Raw genomic sequence first — 20565 nt, forward strand, 5'->3', positions numbered from 1 at the left:
TTGTCTTTTCATTAAAACATTTAGTCCATTTTTGGGCTTCCCTGGTGGTGCAGTGGTTGAGAGTCCGCCTGCCGATGCAGGGAACACGGGTTCGTGCCCGGTCCGGGAAGATCCCACATGCCGCGGAGCAGCTGGGCCCGTGAGCCATGGCCGCTGAGCCTGTGCGTCCGGAGCCTGTGCTCCGCAACCAGAGGGGCCACAACAGTGAGAGGCCCGCATACCGCAAAAAAACAAAACATTTAGTCCGTTTTCATTTACCGCAATTACTGGCTTAAATCTAACATCTTACTAATTTCCTTCTATTTTTCACGCATGTTCCTTTTTCTCTCCTTTCTTGCCTTCTTTTGGATTGAGTTTTTTATCATTTTATTGTCTTAATAGTTTTACACTCTATTAACTTGGTAGTTATACATTGTATTACTATCCCTTTAGTGGTTGTACTAGAGATTATAATATGCATCCTTAACTTATTAAGTCTAACATAAATTAGTACTTTTATTATTTCCAAGACAATGCTGCAAGCTTAGAACCTTTAACTTAACCTTTTCTCCCTGAAAATCATATGCTATTGTTGTCATGTATTTTAATTATACATATTTTTGAACTCCATAGAACATTATTAGAAGCATTTTAGACAATATTAATTAAAATTTGTCCTTGTATTTACCCTCTCTAAAGCTCTTTATTCCTTCATTTCTGAGCTTCCATCGAGGATTATTATCTTTCTGCCTAAAGAATATTCCATTCCTCCCAGCCCTCCCAACTATCCAACACTTTTTAAAAATATTTATTTGGCTGTGCCAGTATCTTCATTGCAGCGGGTGGGATCTTTACTTGCGGCATGTGAACTCTTAGTTGCGGCATATGGGATCTAGTTCCCTGACCAGGGATCGAACTTGGGTCCCCTGCATTGGGAGCACGGAGCCTTAGCCACTGGGCCACCAGGGAAGTCCCTATCCGACAATTTTTTATTGTTGTTTGTATATTTTCATGGATATATATATATATATATATATCTTGTGGATATATATATATCTACAAGATTTTATTATTATTGTTCATATGGTCAATGTTTACTTAAATTCACTCACATATTTGCCTTTTTTGTTGGTCTTTATTCCTTCCTGCATTTCCGGGCTTCCAAGTAGGTAATTTTCCTCCAGCTTGAAGGATACTTTAATGTTCCCTTTATTGTATGTCTGCTGATGACAAAATCTCTCAAGTTTTTGTTTCTGAAGTTTATTTCATCTCCATTTTTGCTAGCAAGAGAAGTCTAGGTTGGCAGGCAATTTTTTGTTTGTCAAACTCTCTAGTTGTATCTGGTCTAACCTCCAATTATCAAGAGGACTACATTTTTGGTTCTTAAAGACGAAAATCTTAGACATCATGCATATTTTCTTATATTTGGGCGAACATAAGCTCATTTTCTAAAGTTGGGAGTTGGAGTATATAACTATGGAATCTTCACTCAAGAAAAACCACAGTCCTTGCCCACCCTCCCTGGTTTAGAACAAATAAAATGAATATCAATATTTGGAAGTTTAAGAGATGCAAGAATTCACAAAAATGCAGTCAGAGAAATGGGGTGAATTGTCAAGGGGCAGTTCCTTAAGCAAAATCCTGGATGTTTGCTGCAATTCTCCAGGCTTTAAGAATGGTTCTTTTTCTAGAATGAATATGTATATATATGTAACTGAGTATAACTGAGTCACTTTGCTGTACAGAAGAAATTAACACAACATTGTAAATCAACTATATTTCAATTAAAAAAAATTTTTTAAAGAGTGGTTTTTTTTCTTTCCTTCTTACCTTCTCAACAAGTATTTTCTAAGCTCTGCTTAGTGCTAAGTACTGTAAATCTTGATAAATAAGGCATGGAGTCAGCCTGCAGAGCTTCCAGTAGAGAAGATGACTGCTACATAAATAGTAGTAACAGACTGAGGCTTCATAAGAGCTGCATAGACAAAAATCCTTCCTAGTTCAGAGGAGTGAAAGGTTACTTTGAGGAAGTAAGGAGCTTAGGGAGGAAAGAATCAGGAAAAATACCTGTAGGAGGCAGCATTTGAGCTATATCTTTAAGAAGAGAAGGAATTTGGTCATGCCTAGATGGTGACAAGTGACGGGTGGCAAGCTTTCCTGGGAAACGTTGTCCAGGAAGGAATAAGCAAGTACTATGGTCACGCTGAATTACACGTGCAAAAGAGCAGCGAGAAATAAGAGTAAGTGCCAAACTACAGACGGTCTTGAATGCCAGGCTAAGGAGTTCTGTTTGAGACAAGTGCTCAGCTAAAGCATGTCTTGAGCGTTTCTTCAGAGAGGTGAGGGAAAAGGCTGTCGGGTGTCTATCATCTATCAACCCATCTATTTGTCTATCATCTATCGGGACCAACTCTGTGCCAAGCCCTTTGCCAGGTGCTTTATACACAATCTCTCATTAAATCTTCTTGTCAGACTACGAGATAGGAATCAGGATACTTACGTCGCGAAGGTGCCCTCACCCGTTTATCTTTCGCGGCTCCACGCACTTGCCTGTTGTCTTCTCAGGACTGTGTTAAGGACATGACCTGGGGTGTCAGACTGACTTTTAAGGCAGATCCTTATGTACTTCAGAGTGTGTGAGTAACTGGGAGAAGATCCCACAGATAGTGAGACTGCACCGAGGCAGCCGCCAGAAGCTGTCGCTCGGGCTGGGCACCAGCGCTGCTCCGGGAGGCTGGAGCACGCCCCGCCCAGTCGTTCGGGATTGGCCGTGGGAGCCCTGACAGATGAGGGGGCGGGGCCGCGAGCTGCGTCCCGGGACTCGCCGGGGACTCCGAGGCTGCAGGCCGCGCCTAGACTGAGCCGCCCCCGCGTGCCTCCCGCTTGCCTCCCGCGCCGCCCGCACGAGCGCTTCTTTCCAGCATGTTGTGGCAAGGCAACCAGGCACTCCGGCGCTTCTCCACCGGCCAGGTGAGTCCGGCCCCGGCGAGCGTCCCGGCTCTCACCCGGGGGCTGCTTTCCAGATCCGGAGAGGGCGGGCCGGGCCGGGCAGCGGGGCTGAGGGAGGGCAGTGTTTACTTTGAGCAAAGTGTTTACTTTGCTAAAGGCCAGGACGACGTTTTTAAAACCGGGAGAGTGAAGAGAAGGGTCCGGGGAGGGTCCTGAAAGGGGCTTGTCGAGCGAGCCATTGTCTTCTACCGGGACGGGGCTGAGGATGTCTGGCTGGGATTGACAGGGTGGAAACAGTCGCTCGGCAAGAGGGACAGAGTCGGTTCCCTTTCCGTTTTCATTTCAACTGTGAGATCCCTGCCTGGTTACGAGATGGAGCCGAGGTACAGGACCGAGACCACCTCCTGGAGGAGAGTGGTATCAAGTCAACCGGGTCCTCCTCCGCGGCCTGAGAGGTGTGAGCGCTCCCGACTGGCATGCAGGGCCCATTCAGATAATGGCACTCCGAGCCGGTGACCGCAGGCGGCAAGATTTCTAGGATCACCAGGCGCTGCAGAAGCAGCCACCCTGGAACATTAGTAAACTATGGTGCAAAAACCTAGCCCTGGCCCAGCCCCGCGCCTTGGAATTGCATCAGCCTCTCCAGAAACGGAATGAGGGAGGACACGTTGCATGGGGCGCTGCCTTCAGCACTTCAGGGGCCTGAGGAGAGATGCCTCCCTGCATCTAGGCAGACTCCAAGCTGTTTAGGGAAGAAAAAGTCCACCCCATGTACATCATCTCTTTTATAGGAAGTGCATGTTTGCTGTGTTATAAAAGAATTTGCTTTTTGATTCCTCTTCTCTACCAAAGTCATATGCGCATGTGTACATATCCAGATGTAAAAAACTTGGAGCAGAGAGAAGTCTTGAGTAGCATCAAGAACTGGCCCAAAGTTGCATAAATGGAAAAGCTTTTGTCCCCCAGACAGCCACAAGTAATGAGAATTCACTTTATCCCATGCAGTCAGTTCTAGTTATTTGGGGAGTATTCACCTTTTTTTAAATAAGCAAAAAGAAACTTGCTCTGGCAGATATTTTGCTTGCTCTCCTATGCAGAGCTCTGGACTCCTCCTTAGCTTTCTCCTGCCACGTGGCACACGGGAATCTGGGTTGGATGGCACAGAGAACAAGGGGCTCGTGCATGTCTGTTTTATTGGCCTCCTCTGTCAACACCTTTCATTTAATTGTCTTTTTTTGAAGAGCAGAAGGGATTCCTGAAGGATAAAAAAATGCCAATAATGGGGTTATATAAGATTTCAGTAATAAAAGATGAACATCCCAGGTGGCAAATGGCATAAACAAAAACACTCTTGTGGGGAAGTGCCAGGTATGGTCAGGGGTCAGGGGCCTGAGTCTATCTCCAGGAATACATGTGGGAGAGCAGTGCCACATGGCTGGGAAGGAGGCAGGTTCTTCAATGGCCAAAGGAAGACATGGAATAATAAGTGAAGAATTTGGGATGTTTTACTCCATAGAAAATGGAGATTCATCCTTTGGACCGTGTTCTATAAGAATTGTTCAAAATCAGACATGGCTGGTGGGAGCATAAAATGGTACAGCTGCTTTGGAAAACCGACTTTTTTAAAAATAAAATTAAACATAAACCCATCAAATGACCCAGCAGTTGCCCTCATAGGTATTTACCCAAGAGAAATTAAAACTTATGTTCACACAAATACCTATTTATGGATGTTTACAAAGGGATTATTCATAATCACCAATTTAAATGTCTTTCAGCTGGTGGCAGGATAAGCAAACTGTGGTATATCCATCCATATAGTGGAATCTTACTCAGAAAAAAAAAAGGAATGGACTTCTGATATATACAACAACATGGATGAAACTCAAATATGTATGCTAAGTGTAAGAAGACAGACTCAAAGGGCTGCCTATGTATATGAGTCCATTTGTCTGACACTTTGGAAAGAGTAAACCTAAAGTTATGGGAAAAAAGGCCAGGCTGGAGATAGGGGGAGGGATTGACAGCAAAGGGATGGGAGGGGATCTGGGGGGGTGATGGAACTGTTCTTTATCTTGATTGTAACAGTGGTTACATGACTGTGTGATTGTCCAAACTGAAAGAATTTTACATTGAAAATGGAGTGTTCATTGTATGTAAATTGTACCTTCGTATGAAAAAAATTTTTTTAAATCACACAGCGCTTTTGAGTTTGGTATTAAAGCAGAATGAAAGAGGAATGAAAAAAAATCTCTCAGAACTTAACAAAATCCAAGGAGGAAATTAGTTCATAACACTTCCTGATATAATTAATTTTTCCATTCTCTGTCTTAAAGAAATGGACTTAGAAATATTTAATGATCTCAGCTTAATGATATGACTGGATCTTATTAACTAGTGCAACTATATACAGCAATAAGGCCCTTTGTCAATTAGTTATTATTGTCCACTTCCGGTATCTTGCCTGGCTCACTACTTCTTAATTTCTCCCGATGGTGGGAGCTATTTAGCCTTAATATTTTTGGCACTCTGTTCTTTAGCTGTTATTTCCTCTGCCAGTGTCTGGGACAAGCCTGGCTGTTGCTCTGGATTCATAGCTTGGTTCCAGGACTTAAGGTTACTTTATGATCCAATTCAAGAGGCTGGACCCTTCCCTGCTTCTTGAAACCAAGTACTGGCTTTATACCCTAGTTCTAGCAACCAGGTCCTTAACTTGTTTCCTTATTGCCTGACCCTCGGCATTGGCATCTAATTTGATTTAGGACCTTCAGATTCAGCTTCAAACCATATTAAATTGTGTATTATGTGCTGAGCACTTCTTCTAAATCCTGAAGAAATAATAATAATAATAATAGGTATCATTGATATGACTTTGTATGCACCAGGCACTGTTATAAATGCTTTACATATACTCATTTAGTCTTCATAACATCTCAGTGAAGTGGGTACTATTATAATGCCCATTCTACAAATCAGGAAACTGAGACCCAGAGAAGTGACATAACTTTTTTAGAGTCTCACAGCCAAAAAGGATAAAAGAATAAACAAGAGATAAATAGTCCCTGCTTTCAAGGAGTCCAGAGATTAGTGGGACAAATGATTAAACTTGCCTTTAGGTAAAGGATAATAACGGAAGGGAAATACAAGTGGACAATAAAATATGAAAAGGCACTCCACCAAACTAGGGCAGGGACTACTCTTGTGCCTTCAGCTTAGGGATCCCAAACAACCCCCCCACCCCCCCGAGGCCAAACAGATAAGACAAAAGTAGCATTTGGGCTGGAAGGAGTGAAAGTCCACGTTCAGAGTTAAAGGGAGCAGCCCCTGCTCAGCTGCAGCTGACCGTTTCCACATGCGAATGTCAACCGTGGTTGACAAAGCTCCTGATTTTTAAAGAGGAGTCAGAAATTCAGCCTGCTAATGTGAAACCTCCTAAAAATCGTATCACAGTTCTTCTGCAGATGCTCTGGGGCCCAATAAAATCCTCTTTGCCAGGCCACTGATTGCAACCCCACCATGCACTGTGCCCAGAGCTTGGCAAATGCTCAAAACGTGCTTGGTGAACAGATCTTGCGCACCATCAGGCACGATCTGGGGAACCATGTGCCAAATGGTCCATTAAGAGTTAGGCATCTCAGTGTCTCAGAAAAATTTATTTTGTTTTATTCTTTTGTGGGAAGGTCCTTTCTCCTTTCCAGTTCTCATTGGGAAAACTGCCAGTTCTCACAATTGCTCATGTGGACAGCTTTGACCTTATTTTACATCCTGCTCTGTTGGTTCTATTAAGGTAACATCTGCTTCACAAAAGGGCTTCGGATCAGCACAGACTCTTAGCACTGTGCCTTTAAGTTCTCCAGAGAAGACTGTGTGTATTTTTCTTTAAACCCTTGGAACATAATCAGAGTCCATATTAACTTGCTTCCTGAAGAATTTCACCAGGATGTGGATAGCCTGGGAATGCAACAGTTGATAGCTTAAGAAACAAAAGCTCTATTCCCTGCAAAGCCCTCTTCTAATGCAGAATGTTATCTCTAGAGGACCCCAAGATAACAGCACTTATCACCCGGATTTAGAAATGCTGTGGGTCATTTTATGCCCCCTTCTTCTTTCTCACCAATATAACAAGGCACTGATAGTGCCTTAAAGTATGTTCTCTGGTCATCAGCCTAACCCTTTAATGAATGGTGCTGTCTCCCATGTCAGGACCACCATGATATTCCCTTAGAAAGTCTGATGGAACTATTTCCCGTAACTGACCTGTCAAACTATTGCCAAATTTTCCTTTTAAAAAATAAGGGGTGGGGGAACCATCAACATAGGAAAGCCATAGAAGCACATCTGCTGAAGCGAAACAGATCTGAGTTTGAATCCTTCCTCTGCCCCTTCTTAGCCCTGTCCGTGGACAGGTTACTTAACTTCCCCGAGCCCTATGTTTTCTCATTTGTAAAATGGATCACAGTAAGGCTTAAAGACATATGATAAGGATTTGATACATTTTTTTTAATCAGTGAAAAAGGCTCAATACAGTGCCTGCCTTATGGCACACTCCCAGTAGGAAAGATCCATTATCATCATTTTTATTTACCTGGGCATTACTTGTGGTATAATAATGATACTAGTTGACATTTATTGAGCCTTTGTTATTGCCACACACTGCACTAATGCATTATGCTTTACGCTTTATCCCACTAAATCCTCCTAACAACCTTATGAGGTAGGTACTATTATTATTCAGATTTTAATTGATGAGGCTGAGCTCAAAGTAGCACAGCTGGTGTTACAGAAAAACAATGGCACTGGGGTAATAACTAGATTAGAATCTCAGAGCTGCCACTGAGTAGTGATTTGACTCCAGGCTGTATCTTTTTTTTTTTTTTAATACCATGCATTTTCTTTCTCTCTATTTTTTTTATAAATTTATTTATTTTATTTATATTTATTTTTGGCTGCGTTGGATCTTTGCTGCTGCCCACGGGCTTCTCATTGCGGTGGCTTCTCTTGTTGCGGAGCACGGGCTCTAGGTGCGCGGGCTTCAGTAGTTGTGGTGTGCTGGCTCAGTAGTTGTGGCACACGGGCTCAGTTGCTCTGCGACACGTGGGATCTTCCCAGACCAGGGCTTGAACCCGCGTCCCCTGCATTGGCAGGCGGATTCTTAACCACTGCGTCACCAGGGAAGCCCTGTCGTTCTTTTTTTTTAATTCACTTATTTTATTTTATTTTTGGCTGCATTGGGTCCTCTCAGGGGTCACTCCTTGCCACGGCATGCGGGCCCCTCACTGCGGCGGCCCCTCCCGCTGCAGAGCATGGGCTCCAGGCGCATGGGCTTCAGCAGTTGTGGCGTGTGGGCTCAGTAGTTGTGGTGCACGGGCTTAGTTGCTCCGCAGCATGTGGGATCCTCCCGGACCGGGGATGGAACCCGTGTCCCCTGCACTGGCAGGCGGACTCCCAACCACTGCGCCACCAGGGAAGCCCCAGGCTGTATCTTAACCTCTCTGTTTTAGTTTCTTCATCTGTAAAGCCATCTGTAAAATGGCTTATTTATGTCTGCCTCTTGGGAGTCATTGGGCAATCAAAATGAGGTAACACATATTAAATACCTGACACATACCAGGGTCTCGTTAAACTGTTTGCTACTACTTCCACCACTTTTTCCTTGACCCAAACTCCCCAGGGCAAAATCTTTTTTGTAGGGGGCGGACACACTCTGTATAGCAGAGATTCGCAGACTTTAGTGTGCCTGTCAATCAATGGAGAGCTTGTTCAAATGCAGCTTCCTGGGCTAATAAACTGCAGAGGCAGGATCCAAACTTCCTCATACGCTTTTGAGTTAGTGCCTGCTTCCTGACGGTCTGACTCAGTAGATCAGGGATGGGGCCCAGGAAACCACATTTTTAACATTTCCTCCCAGCTGATTCTGCCAACACGGGCAGTCAGCCCTCAGATCATACTTGGAGAAATAAGACTAAGGTGAAATATCCCAGTCCAGTTCTTTGGAATTATACTAACTCATTATAAATACTTAAAATCTTAAACTCTGAAATTTTTCTCACTGCTAGAAACTCACCTTTATAGTTTCAGTTTTACCACTAAGCTCAGAAAGTGTTTCAGTGAATGTAGAATTTCCGGAGATACTGACATGGTTTCTTTAAACACTGTCTTTCTGGGGCAGTGTTGACTCTGGAATTGAACTCCCAATAACCAGATTACAGCTGAGAGCACATTACAATTGAGTCAGCTCATCCTCTTGGCTCTTGTATGTTTTAAGACTAATAATTTCAGAAGTCTTAAAATATTTGGTGTTGGTAATTGTATGAGGTAAAGCCAAATTTTGTAAGATAGCCAACACGTCAGGTCAGTTCTATTTCAAGCAACAGCATTAATTATAGGATTTTAAGATAGAATACTTAGAGAACATTTTGATATTTTTGATGAGAGGAAATGAAATAGTCATGCATTATCTGCAGGCAAATTGTGCTGTTCTTACAGAGTTAATCTGTTTGTTTGCAAGAACCTATTAGATGTTGAAGCTCTAGGCTCTTTTGGGATAGAAACTTTGGCTGGGCATGGAAAAGAATTTTTATACCAAAACCTTAATTGTTTAATTATCAGCTCACAGGGAAGATGTGAACCCCTATGCTTTTTTTTTTTTTTTTTTTTTTTTTTGGCTGCGTTGGGTCTTTGCTGCTGCACGCGGGCTTTTTCTAGTTGTGGCGAGCGGGGGCTACTCTTCATTGCGGTGCGCGGGCTTCTCATTGCGGTGGCTTCTCGTTGCGGAGCACGGGCTCTAGGTGCGTGGGCTTCAATAGTTGTGGCTCGTGGGCTTCAGTAGTTGTGGCTCGTGGGCTCTAGAGTGCAGGCTCAGTAGTTGTGGTGCACGGGCTTTGTTGCTCTGCGGCATGTGGGATCTTCCTAGACCAGGGCTTGAACGCATGTCCCCTGCATTGGCAGGCAGATTCTTAACCACTGTGCCACCAGGGAAGTCCCTGAACCTGTAGGCTTTTAAGTTTATGCCTAAAAAGTGATGCCATCTATGCCCTTAAGAAAGTGGGAAATAAGGGAAAATTGTTTTCCTCATAGTCAGATTTTAACAGTGAGGCTTTACTAAGTTAGAATGACTTTCTGGAACATTAATGAATTCCATTTAGATTGAAGGAAAAATACTCTAAATCCAAATCCTGTGGAGACGTATTCTAACGTGGAGGAATGAAAGATGGAAAGAACTCTGGGGAGCTGGGGTTGGTTCTTTGCCAAGACGGGAAGCTCATAGGAGGTGGTGACCCTCCGATTACCTCTCCATGCACAATCCTGCAGCTAGCCTGCTTCATCTGGTGGCTCTTCATCACCATCTTAACAATCATCATATCAACATGTTACCTTAAGCTTTGTGAAAAGGTTTCCTCTTGGGAGAATTTACAGAAGGCATAATTGCTTAAAGACAGTCCTTAAAACTTTAACTCCTTTAGTGCCACTCTATGTGGTGTTTATATTTATTGACAATCACTGCATTTTTGTGCGTCAGTGTTAAAGTTCTAAAAAAGGGGATGGAAGAGATGGGCAGTAGTGGCTCATTTTATTTTTAAGTACCTTCGTGGGTTTTGGAGTCAGATGGCCCTGGATTTAAATCCTACCTCTCCCTTGTTTTGCTAGTATGACCTTGGAGATATACTTGATATTTCTAAGTCTTGGTTTCTTCATTCATAAAATGGTACAAAGTGGGGGATAAGAAAACAGGATAGTTGTGAGGATTAAAATAAATGAAATTATGTGCAGCCCTCAATTCCTTATCTGAAATCTATGGGGCCAAATGTGGGGTTCAGAATCATTCACATTTGAGAAGATCAATATGGTATATAGGACCTTATGCACAATTTACAGCAGGGTCTGGGATAGTATCTGTAATGAAGCACATTGACTTTTGTGTGTGTGTGTGTGTGTGTGTGTGTGTTACGTGGGGCTCTCACTGTTCTGGCCTCTCCCGTTGCGGAGCACAGGCTCCGGACGCGCAGGCTCAGCAGCCATGGCTCACGGGCCCAGGCGCTCCGCGGCATGTGGGATCTTCCCGGACCGGGGCATGAACCCGTGTCCCCTGCATCGGCAGGCGGACTCTCAACAACTGCGCCACCAGGGAAGCCCCACATTGACTTTTTTGCAGCAAATTACAATATACTATAAGTAAAGACTGTAAGTGGCATTATCAATGCAGGTCAAGTTCGAAGCCAAATGACTGCATTAACTTATAAGAAACCTACAAGGACTATAAAGAACATTTCATTAGTTCAGTCCATGTCTTAAGACCAAATGAGTTTATGCCACTTACCAAGGACTGTAGAATTCTGGACCGTGTGAAAAAACGTAGAATTGTCTAGTATATAGGAAAGCCTTTAAAACATTATTAAAGCTTTTACTTAAACAGTGCTTTGTGTCAGACACTGCAGTAAGCCTAATGCATATTGTCATCTACCTCAATCAGAATTGTGTGAGTTGGTGTTATTCCAGTTTTACAGATGAGGAGAATAAAAGGCAAATGGAAGTTAGTTACTTGCTAAAGATCACACAACTAACAAGGGGTGGGTGACCCTAGGTTTGACCTCAGATAGTCTAGGATCTGCTTTTGACCCCTATGTTATACTAGATGTTAGCTCTTGGCATCTTTTGGAGGTGGGCATAAAAAATTGCAGGACATAAAAGCATTGTCAATATTGAAGTAGGTCTTGCTCAGAATTACACCCCTTTTAACTATGAAACTTATGCTTGTTTGTTAATATCTGGCCTCATTTCATCAAGGAGTTGGAATGCCTTGTAAAAATATATGCAATCCCAATGATTCTAATGAATAATCAAGGGAGTTAGAGCAAAGGGAAAATGAGGAATACTTAGGTGTGAAATTATTTTCACTACTACCTATATAGCATGTAGTCTGAGTTCAGTGTATGTCAATAACTATTTTACCGTGTAGATCTTTGAGCCTTTTGTAATGCCCAAGTCATCTTGTATGATTGAAAAAAAGAGTGTTTATTATCCATATGTCTTCTATCCATACTAATACCTGTCACTGTTGAATTGCTTCGCAGGTTTATTTCAAAAACAAGCTGAAGGTGGCACTTATTGGTCAGAGCCTCTTTGGACAAGAAGTCTACAGCCACCTCTGCAAAGAGGGCCACCGAGTTGTGGGAGTGTTCACAGTTCCAGATAAGGATGGAAAAGCTGACCCACTGGGTGAGTGTATCTTGGAACACCTGGATCAAGGACTGCACTGGCCTCCACTCTGCCTGTTGAAAGCCTTCTTAGGCCAAGTCTATTTGTGTGGCAGATACAGACTCAGAAACTCTCCCTTCTCTGTGGGCCTCAAGACAAAGATGCCGGCCCCTATTTTACTAAGTTTCTCCACTTACCTCCATGGTAATCACCAGGTCCCTCAGAGGAATTTCCAAGCATGTGTTTTTCCTGAATTACACTTGTGACTTTCCAAAGGTGCTATGGGACATCTAGAGTAATGTCTGTTGCAGAGGTGCCGATAGGAATGCAGGGAAGGCCACACCCAACAATAGCAATTGATGTGGGGTCATAAAGAATACATTTATCTCAGAACAAATTATAGCTATGACTGCTTGGTTATTAAGGTAGGTAAAGAAAATAGCCATCCTCAGAGCAAACCTACAGCGTGATTCTGATTTGCATGCTATAGTTATGTTGAGAAAGAGTGCAAGAAACAGTCTACAGGTAGGGAATAAGAACTAGCGTCTAGAAATCGTGACTTATAACTTGAATCTTTATAAATCACTGGTATGATACAGTACATTGGTTGGAAAACAATATCTGTGATAACCCTAAAATTTTACTTTTCTTTCTTGGAGGAATCAGCTCTGGGGTTTATTCTAGTTCTTGTTACTGGGGTAGTTGGATGAAGGCAGTCAAAAGGTACAAACTTCCCATTATAAGATAAATAAGGACTAGGGATGTGGTGCATAGCATGATAAATATAATTCACACCGCTGTACGTTACATGTGAAAGTTGTTAAGAAAGTAAATTCCTAGAGTTCTCAGCACAGGGAAAAATTTGTTTCTTTTCCTTTAATTTTATATCTATCTGAGAGGATGGATGTTCACTAAACTTATTGTGATAATTATTTCATGATGTATGTAAGTCAAATCATTATGCTGTATACCTTAAACTTACACAGTGTTGTATATCAATTATATCTCAGTAAAACTGGAAGAAAAAAAAAGAGTCAAGCTAAAACAGAGTTGGGCCAAGAGCACATATGCACATGGATTTAACCACTTGATGTAGAAATTATCCGTGTTTCAGAAAAAGATTATCTCAACCTGGGAAATTCTGAGGGAATCTGCCTCATGAATTCATACCTGGCTCCAAGGGCAGAAGGGGACAGATTCCCGTCGCCGGGACTACCTGTCTCATCATTATCTATTCCCACCAGCTTTGTGTGTGGGATGTTTGGAAGGACTTACATTTGAGGTATCAGATTGGCTGTTGAATCAGGAGGACCTCAAATAATATTAGCTTAAATAAGAGAGAAGTCCCTTTCTCAAGTTTGGATTGACCATCACAGCTGTTGTGGCAGCCAGATATTTATCACAATGAAGGCTCCTTGAGTTTGTTGTCTTGCCATTATTAACACTGGGCTTCCATCTCATGGTCCAAGGTAGTGGCTTCAGCCCCCACTATCAACTCTGCATTCCAGCAAGCAGAAAGGGCAAGATGGGAAGCAGAGGGCAAGCCTTTATTAAGGGCATAATCCAGAAGTTTTACATATTACTCCCACTTGTATCCTGTTGGCTAGAACTTAGTCATAGGCCAAATCTATTTGCAGAACAGGCTGAGAAATACAGATTTTATTTGGGGTGGCCATGTGTTCAGCTAAAGTAGAGGAATCCTTGGTAAAGGAGGAAAGGGGCAACTAAGAGTCTCTACCATGTACAGTGAACTTCAGAAGAGTTGCAAGCATATGACTCTTACACCTCCTTTCAGACTGTTTCCTGGGAAATGAACTTTTCCCTGGTGCCTGGTCCCAGCATATGGTTAACAGTGTATGTTCTAGAATCATGAAACTAGTTCTGACTCTGCCACTTGATAGCTGTGTGACCCTGGACAAGTCACTTAAACTCATTAAGCTTAGTTCAGTGATACCCATCTCACATGGATTAAATGAGATAATGTATGTAAACGGCTCAGCACGGCACCTGATTCATAAAAAGGATCAATAATGACAGCGGCGATTTTTGTTGTCAGTATAGTCAACTAGAGCAACAAAAAATAGTCCTGGGGCAGCCAAAAATCAATATGGGGGAGCAACACCTGAATGGCTCAAGCTTGTCTCAGTGGAGTGGATTTTTCAAATGAAGACTTCTAAGTCTCTTCCACCCCATTTTTCTTTCCCAGTCTAACCTTTCACAATTTTCTCCCAATTTCACCACTTTTTTTTTTTTTTTTGCGGTACGCGGGCCTCTCACTGCTGTGGCCTCTCCCGTTGCAGAGAACAGGCTCCGGATGCGCAGGCTCAGCGACCATGGCTCACGGGCCCAGCCGCTCCGCGGCATGCGGGATCTTCCCGGACCGGGGCACGATCCTGTGTCCCCTGCATCGGCAGGCGGACTCTCAACCACTGTGCCACCAGGGAAGCCCTCACCACATATTCTTCACCACCATTTACCCATTTTCCTATCATCTGACATTTGGTTTTGTTCACAGCTTTTTTGAGCATTTTAGGAATATTTACATTTTGTAAACATTATTATACTGGTCTCTCAGATTCTCCCAATTGGATTGACTAAAGCATCACCTTGAAGGCCAGGACCATTTTAGGACTTGTTAGGCTTTGGCCTTTAGGCTTCATGGAGGCATCATCCCCTGCAGAGTCTATGAATGTTGATGATTAGATGGGGAGAAAGGAAAGGAAGCCCGAACATGCAGGTACAATGCCTTAGTTAAGACTTCTGGATATTGCCGAAAAGGTAGTTTCTTTGTGTTATTGATGGAGAATAAATATATATATACTTAATATATGTAAGGTATATAGTTAATAAAAGTGCTATTTTATTATGGAAAAAATGGGCTTGTGCTGTCTGTACTTTGGAGGGCCATTCCATTTCACACAGAGGTAGGAAGGAGTCATTCCTTTCAGAAGGGACAACATTTCCTGAGCAAAGAGTCTGGGATCTGCTTCAGTACGGCAAACCCTTACGGGGAGCATGGATTCTCCACTCTTGGCCTCTCTCCTCCACTAACTTATTTTATGGGCGAATTTAGGAGAAGGAGCTAGACAGACGCAGCTCAACTCAGCTACTTTTGAAACCACACTCCTCCTCAGATGGGACTCAGACCCAGCCACACCTCGGACTAGGGCTTGAATCACAATCCCTGACCTAGGAGGGGACTTGAACCCACTGTCTTTTCTTTTCATTGAAACCGCTTACCTAGTGTCAGGACTTACTGAAGCTCAGGTTCTTTTGTCTCAGCACAGAAAGAGTTCAGGGTGAGGCAAAGTGGCAGGCAAAGACTGAGTTTATTAGCATAGGAGGCTTGAGGGGTACAAGCAGGCCGGCAAGGGAGTGCGGCCCCAAGAACAAAGAGGGCTACTTTTTTTTTTTTTTAATGTTTATTTATTTATTTGGCAGCACTGCTTGCGGCGCAGGGGATCTTTGTTGCTGAGTACGGGACCTTCGTTGCGGCATGCGGGATCTTTAGTCGTGGCATGCATGCAGGATCTAGTTCCCCTACCAGGGATCGAACCTGGGCCCCCTGCATTGGGAGCACAAGTCTTAACCACTGGACCACCAGGGAAGTCCCCAGAGGGCTACATTTTTATAGTCAAAGAAAAAATGGGAGGGAAGAAGACCACCTTCTTCCTCATTTTGTGTAGATGTCAAGGCTTACATCATTAGTTCCTCCTTTGACCCTACATGGTCTAACCGGACTGTCATGGCGCTATTTAAATCATATGCATATTAGCAAAAGGGTGGTAACATATACTAAAATATGGTAATTTGTCTCAGGTTTTGGTATAATGTCCCCTTCCACCTAGTTTCTTTCCCCTTTCACCTGTTTACCTGTCTTGGCTACATGCAAGAATGCGGTTTTTCTCAGGGTCTGTTATCTTATAGACCTCCCAAGGCCGAATGCAGGCTTATATCTGTTTTTCTGTGGTATTGGCCTAAGTCAGTCTGTTTAGTTTCAAAATGTTCTGATTGTTGCTTAGCTGCCCGATGGTCTGGGCATTTTCTTGTTGGTGTCTAGCTTATGGTGATCTCCTGAAGTCTCTCTCTATCTATCTTCCCCTAGTGGGATTTCTATCTGTGTAACTATCTTATTCTATCCCTATCACTTTCTCCATTTATCTTTTGGGATCTGCCTGTTTGGTGGGGAGAGTGTGTTCCAGTCTACAGTTTTCCCTGTGATAAAAGGGACTTCCCCCCCAGGAAACAGGTGTGGGAAGGGAATCAAGGTTTTCCATCTGTACCAGAGGCTACGTCTAATTGGGGTGGTGACGTTTTGGCACTTGACTCCAAATCTTAAGAAACAAACAAACAAATGTCCTTTAAATGGCTGTATCAGTAATAAAGGTACAATTTTTGATCTATAAAAGAAGCAGCTTCAGTTAAAATCTCAAAACGTTGTCTAGCCACAAACTTCTGAGTTGAATCATATTATGCCTTAACTATATAGATAAAAATCACATTAGAAAAATAGATGCATCTTGATAAAATTGTATCATGTCAAATCCTGGTCAGAATCTAAATTGTTCTTTACCATGTTTTATTTGTAAATGTTTCATGAAATTACAATGTGTGGATCCATAGTAATACAAAATTATGACTAAAACTTTTTTGATGAAAATAATCTTCTCTTTCATGCTCAGCTTTGGCTGCAGAGAAAAATGGGACCCCTGTGTTCAAGTTCCCTAGATGGAGAGTCAAGGGCAAGACCATAAAGGAGGTGGTGGAGGCCTACAGATCTGTGGGTGCTGAGCTAAACGTGCTTCCCTTCTGCACGCAGTTCATCCCCATGGATGTAATTGACAGCCCTAAGCACGGTTCCATCATTTATCACCCATCTATCCTTCCCAGACACAGAGGAGCCTCTGCTATCAACTGGTGAGATTTTTTTAAATAACCAAGATGGGCCCATTCCCATTGCTTGTAATCTTTCTGTGTTTTACCTAGGTGATCAAGCAACTAGGTATGCTTGAACAATTGTGAGGTCCCGATTGGCTGCTACTGTTGCACAAACTCCCCTGAGATCTAGAGGTACTGCATAAGCCAGAACAGTGTTTCCCAAGAATAATCTATGGAGTATTGGCTCTATCAGATGTAACTAGGTATTGAGCAGGCAAAGGTCCTGTGGTTAGACAAGTTTGGTTTATGCTGGATTTCTTTATCTCAGGACTCAGAAATTTTAATATGTGCTTCAATGTGGGCATCATAATCTCCAAGAGGGAATCTGAGTATAAAGTGCTCCCACACTTATTTGGCCGTAGAACATCTTTTTGCATAGAATATCTCAAGTACATTTCAGGAAATATTGAATTACCTGAAATTATCTTTCTCATGGTGTGACTTCCCCCATTCTACTTTAAGCCTCTTGAGGGGAAATAGGACTCTGGTCTAACATTTTTACTGCCGTATGTCCCAGTATCAAGAATGCTGCCTGGTATACTGTAGGTGCCCAGGCCTATAGGTGTACTATACTGTGGGTCAAGGTGGGCCTTTCCCACCTTCTCTACCTTTTCTTCTTTACCTGCACATCTCCCAGCTGTCTCTTAGTGTCAAGTTATCAGATAGGCAGAAAATCTATACTTAGTTTAAATGTGGTAAAAAAAAGCATTTCATTGTATTTTAAGGCCAATTACATGAATTGATTTCTTTTTTGCTCTTGTAAATAGTACTATAGTGGATATCTTTGTACTTAAACATGTATTTTTTTCTCAGTTCACATTGCTTGCACAGGCAGAATCATTGGGTCAAAATACATGAATATTTTCAAGGCTCTTAGATAACACAATGCCAATTAATTCCTCAATATTTCTGAAAAGAGTGGTTGATTGACTGGTTGGTTGATTGATTTAGGTCTTGCTTGATTAGTAGCTCAGAGAGGTAAAAATGATTAGATGGAGAGCATGGCTGACCTACCAGTTCATACTCTGTCGATATTAGCGTGCTTTCTGATATTCTCTTATGTATGTATTTCCATATATCTGGCTTATTGTATGTATTATAAGGTCTGTAGGGCCAGCATTTCCTCTTAGGCTAAACTTACAGAATACAAAATACAAATAGTTGAATTAATCAACCATCTTTTACTACAATTTATAGCTAATCTAGAACTAATTCTAGCTCTAAGTGACGCTTGTACCTGAATTACACAACCTAAATTAATAATCAGTTCTCCTTTTCACATTGCACTGATCATCTTCTGTTTTATCTTCCATTATCTTATTCTGCCTAATACGGGGTCAGGTACGATGTAGGAACTGGACATGGGTGGGCAAAATTACTCGATGCTGCCGTAGAAAGCCGACACCTGGGAATCAGTGGGGGGTAGTACTGATGGTCTCTAATGGCTTTTTGAATAGACTATAAGTCATTAGTATGTGTTAACAAGAAAGACTACAGAGATGAGGTTGTAAAAAGTAGCAGTACCATTAAGTTCTGCTTTTTTTGAGTGTTTACATCTCCCAGCTCTGCTGTAATTTTCACAATAGTTTCATTCACTGTCTATTTTCCATTGTAAACACCTTGTACTTTAATGTCACTAATTTATCACCTTATGATACAGTTAACCAACATTTTATGTTGAAACTCTTCTTTTCCCAGGACTCTAATCATGGGAGATAAGAAAGCTGGGTTTTCTGTTTTCTGGGCTGATGATGGTTTAGACACAGGACCAATCCTCCTCCAGAGGTCATGTGATGTCGAACCCAATGATACAGTGGATGCACTTTATAATCGATTTCTTTTTCCTGAAGGAATCAAGGCCATGGTCAGTATATTTATGCTATCAAGGAGAATTTAGTAACGCTTTAAAGTTTTTCTTTTATTGAGAATTTGCTCCTGTGAATTTGTACTAAAAATAAAAAGCCCCAAAATAAAATTAGATTTTATATTTGCCAGTAGGATGGTATTTTGAGGGTGGAAATCTGCACTTTAGAATTTCTTAGTCTATGAATCTGACTTGTTCTTCTGAGAACAGTGATCAAGTGGATAAAGTAGTAATCAAACTCCTTCATTCATTTTACCAAATATTTAAATCTCCAGCCGTGTTTATAATGACTAATTGTAAAGAAGCGGCAGAATCTTAAGAAATTTTGATATGTAATTTGGGCTTTCTTCAAAAACATTTAAAATCAGTCTATGTAAAAGGGTGAAATTTAACACTGCTTTATTTTTTCAGATATGCTCTGGATTAAAGGCTCAAAACATGTGCACCACAAAGAAAAAATACATTAACCTGTAAAAACATTGAAAGATAATTTCCATGTCATTTAATGTCTTCTATAGTTTGATATGGTAGAAGTACAACACAGAGATGGACAGTAAGATGATATAAAGAAGCAGCCATTGATTTAGGAGAGAGGAAAGCAGTGCTTTGTATCATTTAACGATTAAGAGAGTAGTTCTCGTTTTACCACTTATTTGCTGTATAATAGGCAGGTCACTTAGCCTCTTTAGCCTTGGTTTCCTCATCTATAAAATGTGGATAATACTGCCTGACTTACAGGGTTGTTGTGAAAATTAAATGACGTTTGTGTAAAGCATCTGGCACACACAGGTGCTCAAAATGATCATTATAATCAAAATAGTATTTTGTGTGTTCAGTAGCATTCGAGCAAGCCTGGATCCTGTACCTGGTGATATTATAATAGCCAGAAATAGGTGGAATGAATGAGCTGTAAACTTGGCCCTGTTCCCAGGTGGCTCCCACCACGTGCTCTTGTGGAGGTTGGAGTACTCAGCTGTGAGTACTTAGAGAGAAAACTGAGAACTTGAGCTCACATAGGTCTCCCAGTGAAGGAGAGAGGCTCTCAACTCAAGGTAAACATAAATATGGCATGGAAGGGGATGTAGGACACATCCCAAAGGCAATCAAACTCATGGACAGTTTTAATTGTTTTTTAATTCCAGGTGTCCTAAGCTAGAAAGCCAGTTGAATTCCTTAAATATGACTTTCTAGAATCATCATGATGAGCAGAAATAACCCACAATGACTTATTTTACAATTATATTCCTGAAATTTCCATTGAAACACCAAGGGGAGATTGAAATTTGCTTAAATAAAGGAGTCATTTTAAAAAGTACAGGATGGATATTGGCAGTAGATAGACCTGGATGCAGATCCTGCTTCTACCACCTACGAGCTATCTCTGTGATCTTGAGCTAGTTGCTTTTCCTCGAGCTAGTAGCTTGAGGCTTTTTGCAGGCCTCAGTTTCCTCCTCTGTAACACAGGACTAATAATACCCATGTTGTAGGACTGGTATGATGCTGCAAGGGATATTTTACATAAAGTAGCCACCACACTGCCTGGCATAATTATGGATCCAAAGAAATGGTAGTTATTTTTATCAAAGTCTGACTCTCTGGACAGATTTATATGTAGTAATTCTGTTCAACAGAAACTTCAG

The 20565-nt window shown here is 42.0% G+C and overlaps 1 protein-coding gene across 3 annotated transcripts in view; it reads left to right on the forward strand.

Annotated features, from left to right (window-relative positions):
* The first annotated feature begins 2793 nt into the window (after positions 1-2793).
* The window catches only part of ALDH1L2 (aldehyde dehydrogenase 1 family member L2), a 56005-nt gene continuing 38233 nt past the window's right edge, over positions 2794-20565 (forward strand). For 2 of the 3 annotated variants that reach the window (XM_019918480.3, XM_033866177.2), the window contains exons 1-4: positions 2794-2949; positions 12000-12144; positions 16806-17040; positions 18760-18925. In XM_019918480.3, the coding sequence (XP_019774039.2) occupies positions 2902-2949; positions 12000-12144; positions 16806-17040; positions 18760-18925 (594 nt within the window). In that variant the 5' untranslated portion in view covers positions 2794-2901. Of the gene's footprint in view, positions 2950-4706; positions 4822-11999; positions 12145-16805; positions 17041-18759; positions 18926-20565 lie in introns of all 3 variants that reach the window. The other variant, XM_073788245.1, reaches the window with a different exon arrangement.

This window comes from Tursiops truncatus, chromosome 11 (assembly GCF_011762595.2).
Source record: "Tursiops truncatus isolate mTurTru1 chromosome 11, mTurTru1.mat.Y, whole genome shotgun sequence".
Taxonomy (NCBI): Eukaryota; Metazoa; Chordata; class Mammalia; order Artiodactyla; family Delphinidae; genus Tursiops; species Tursiops truncatus.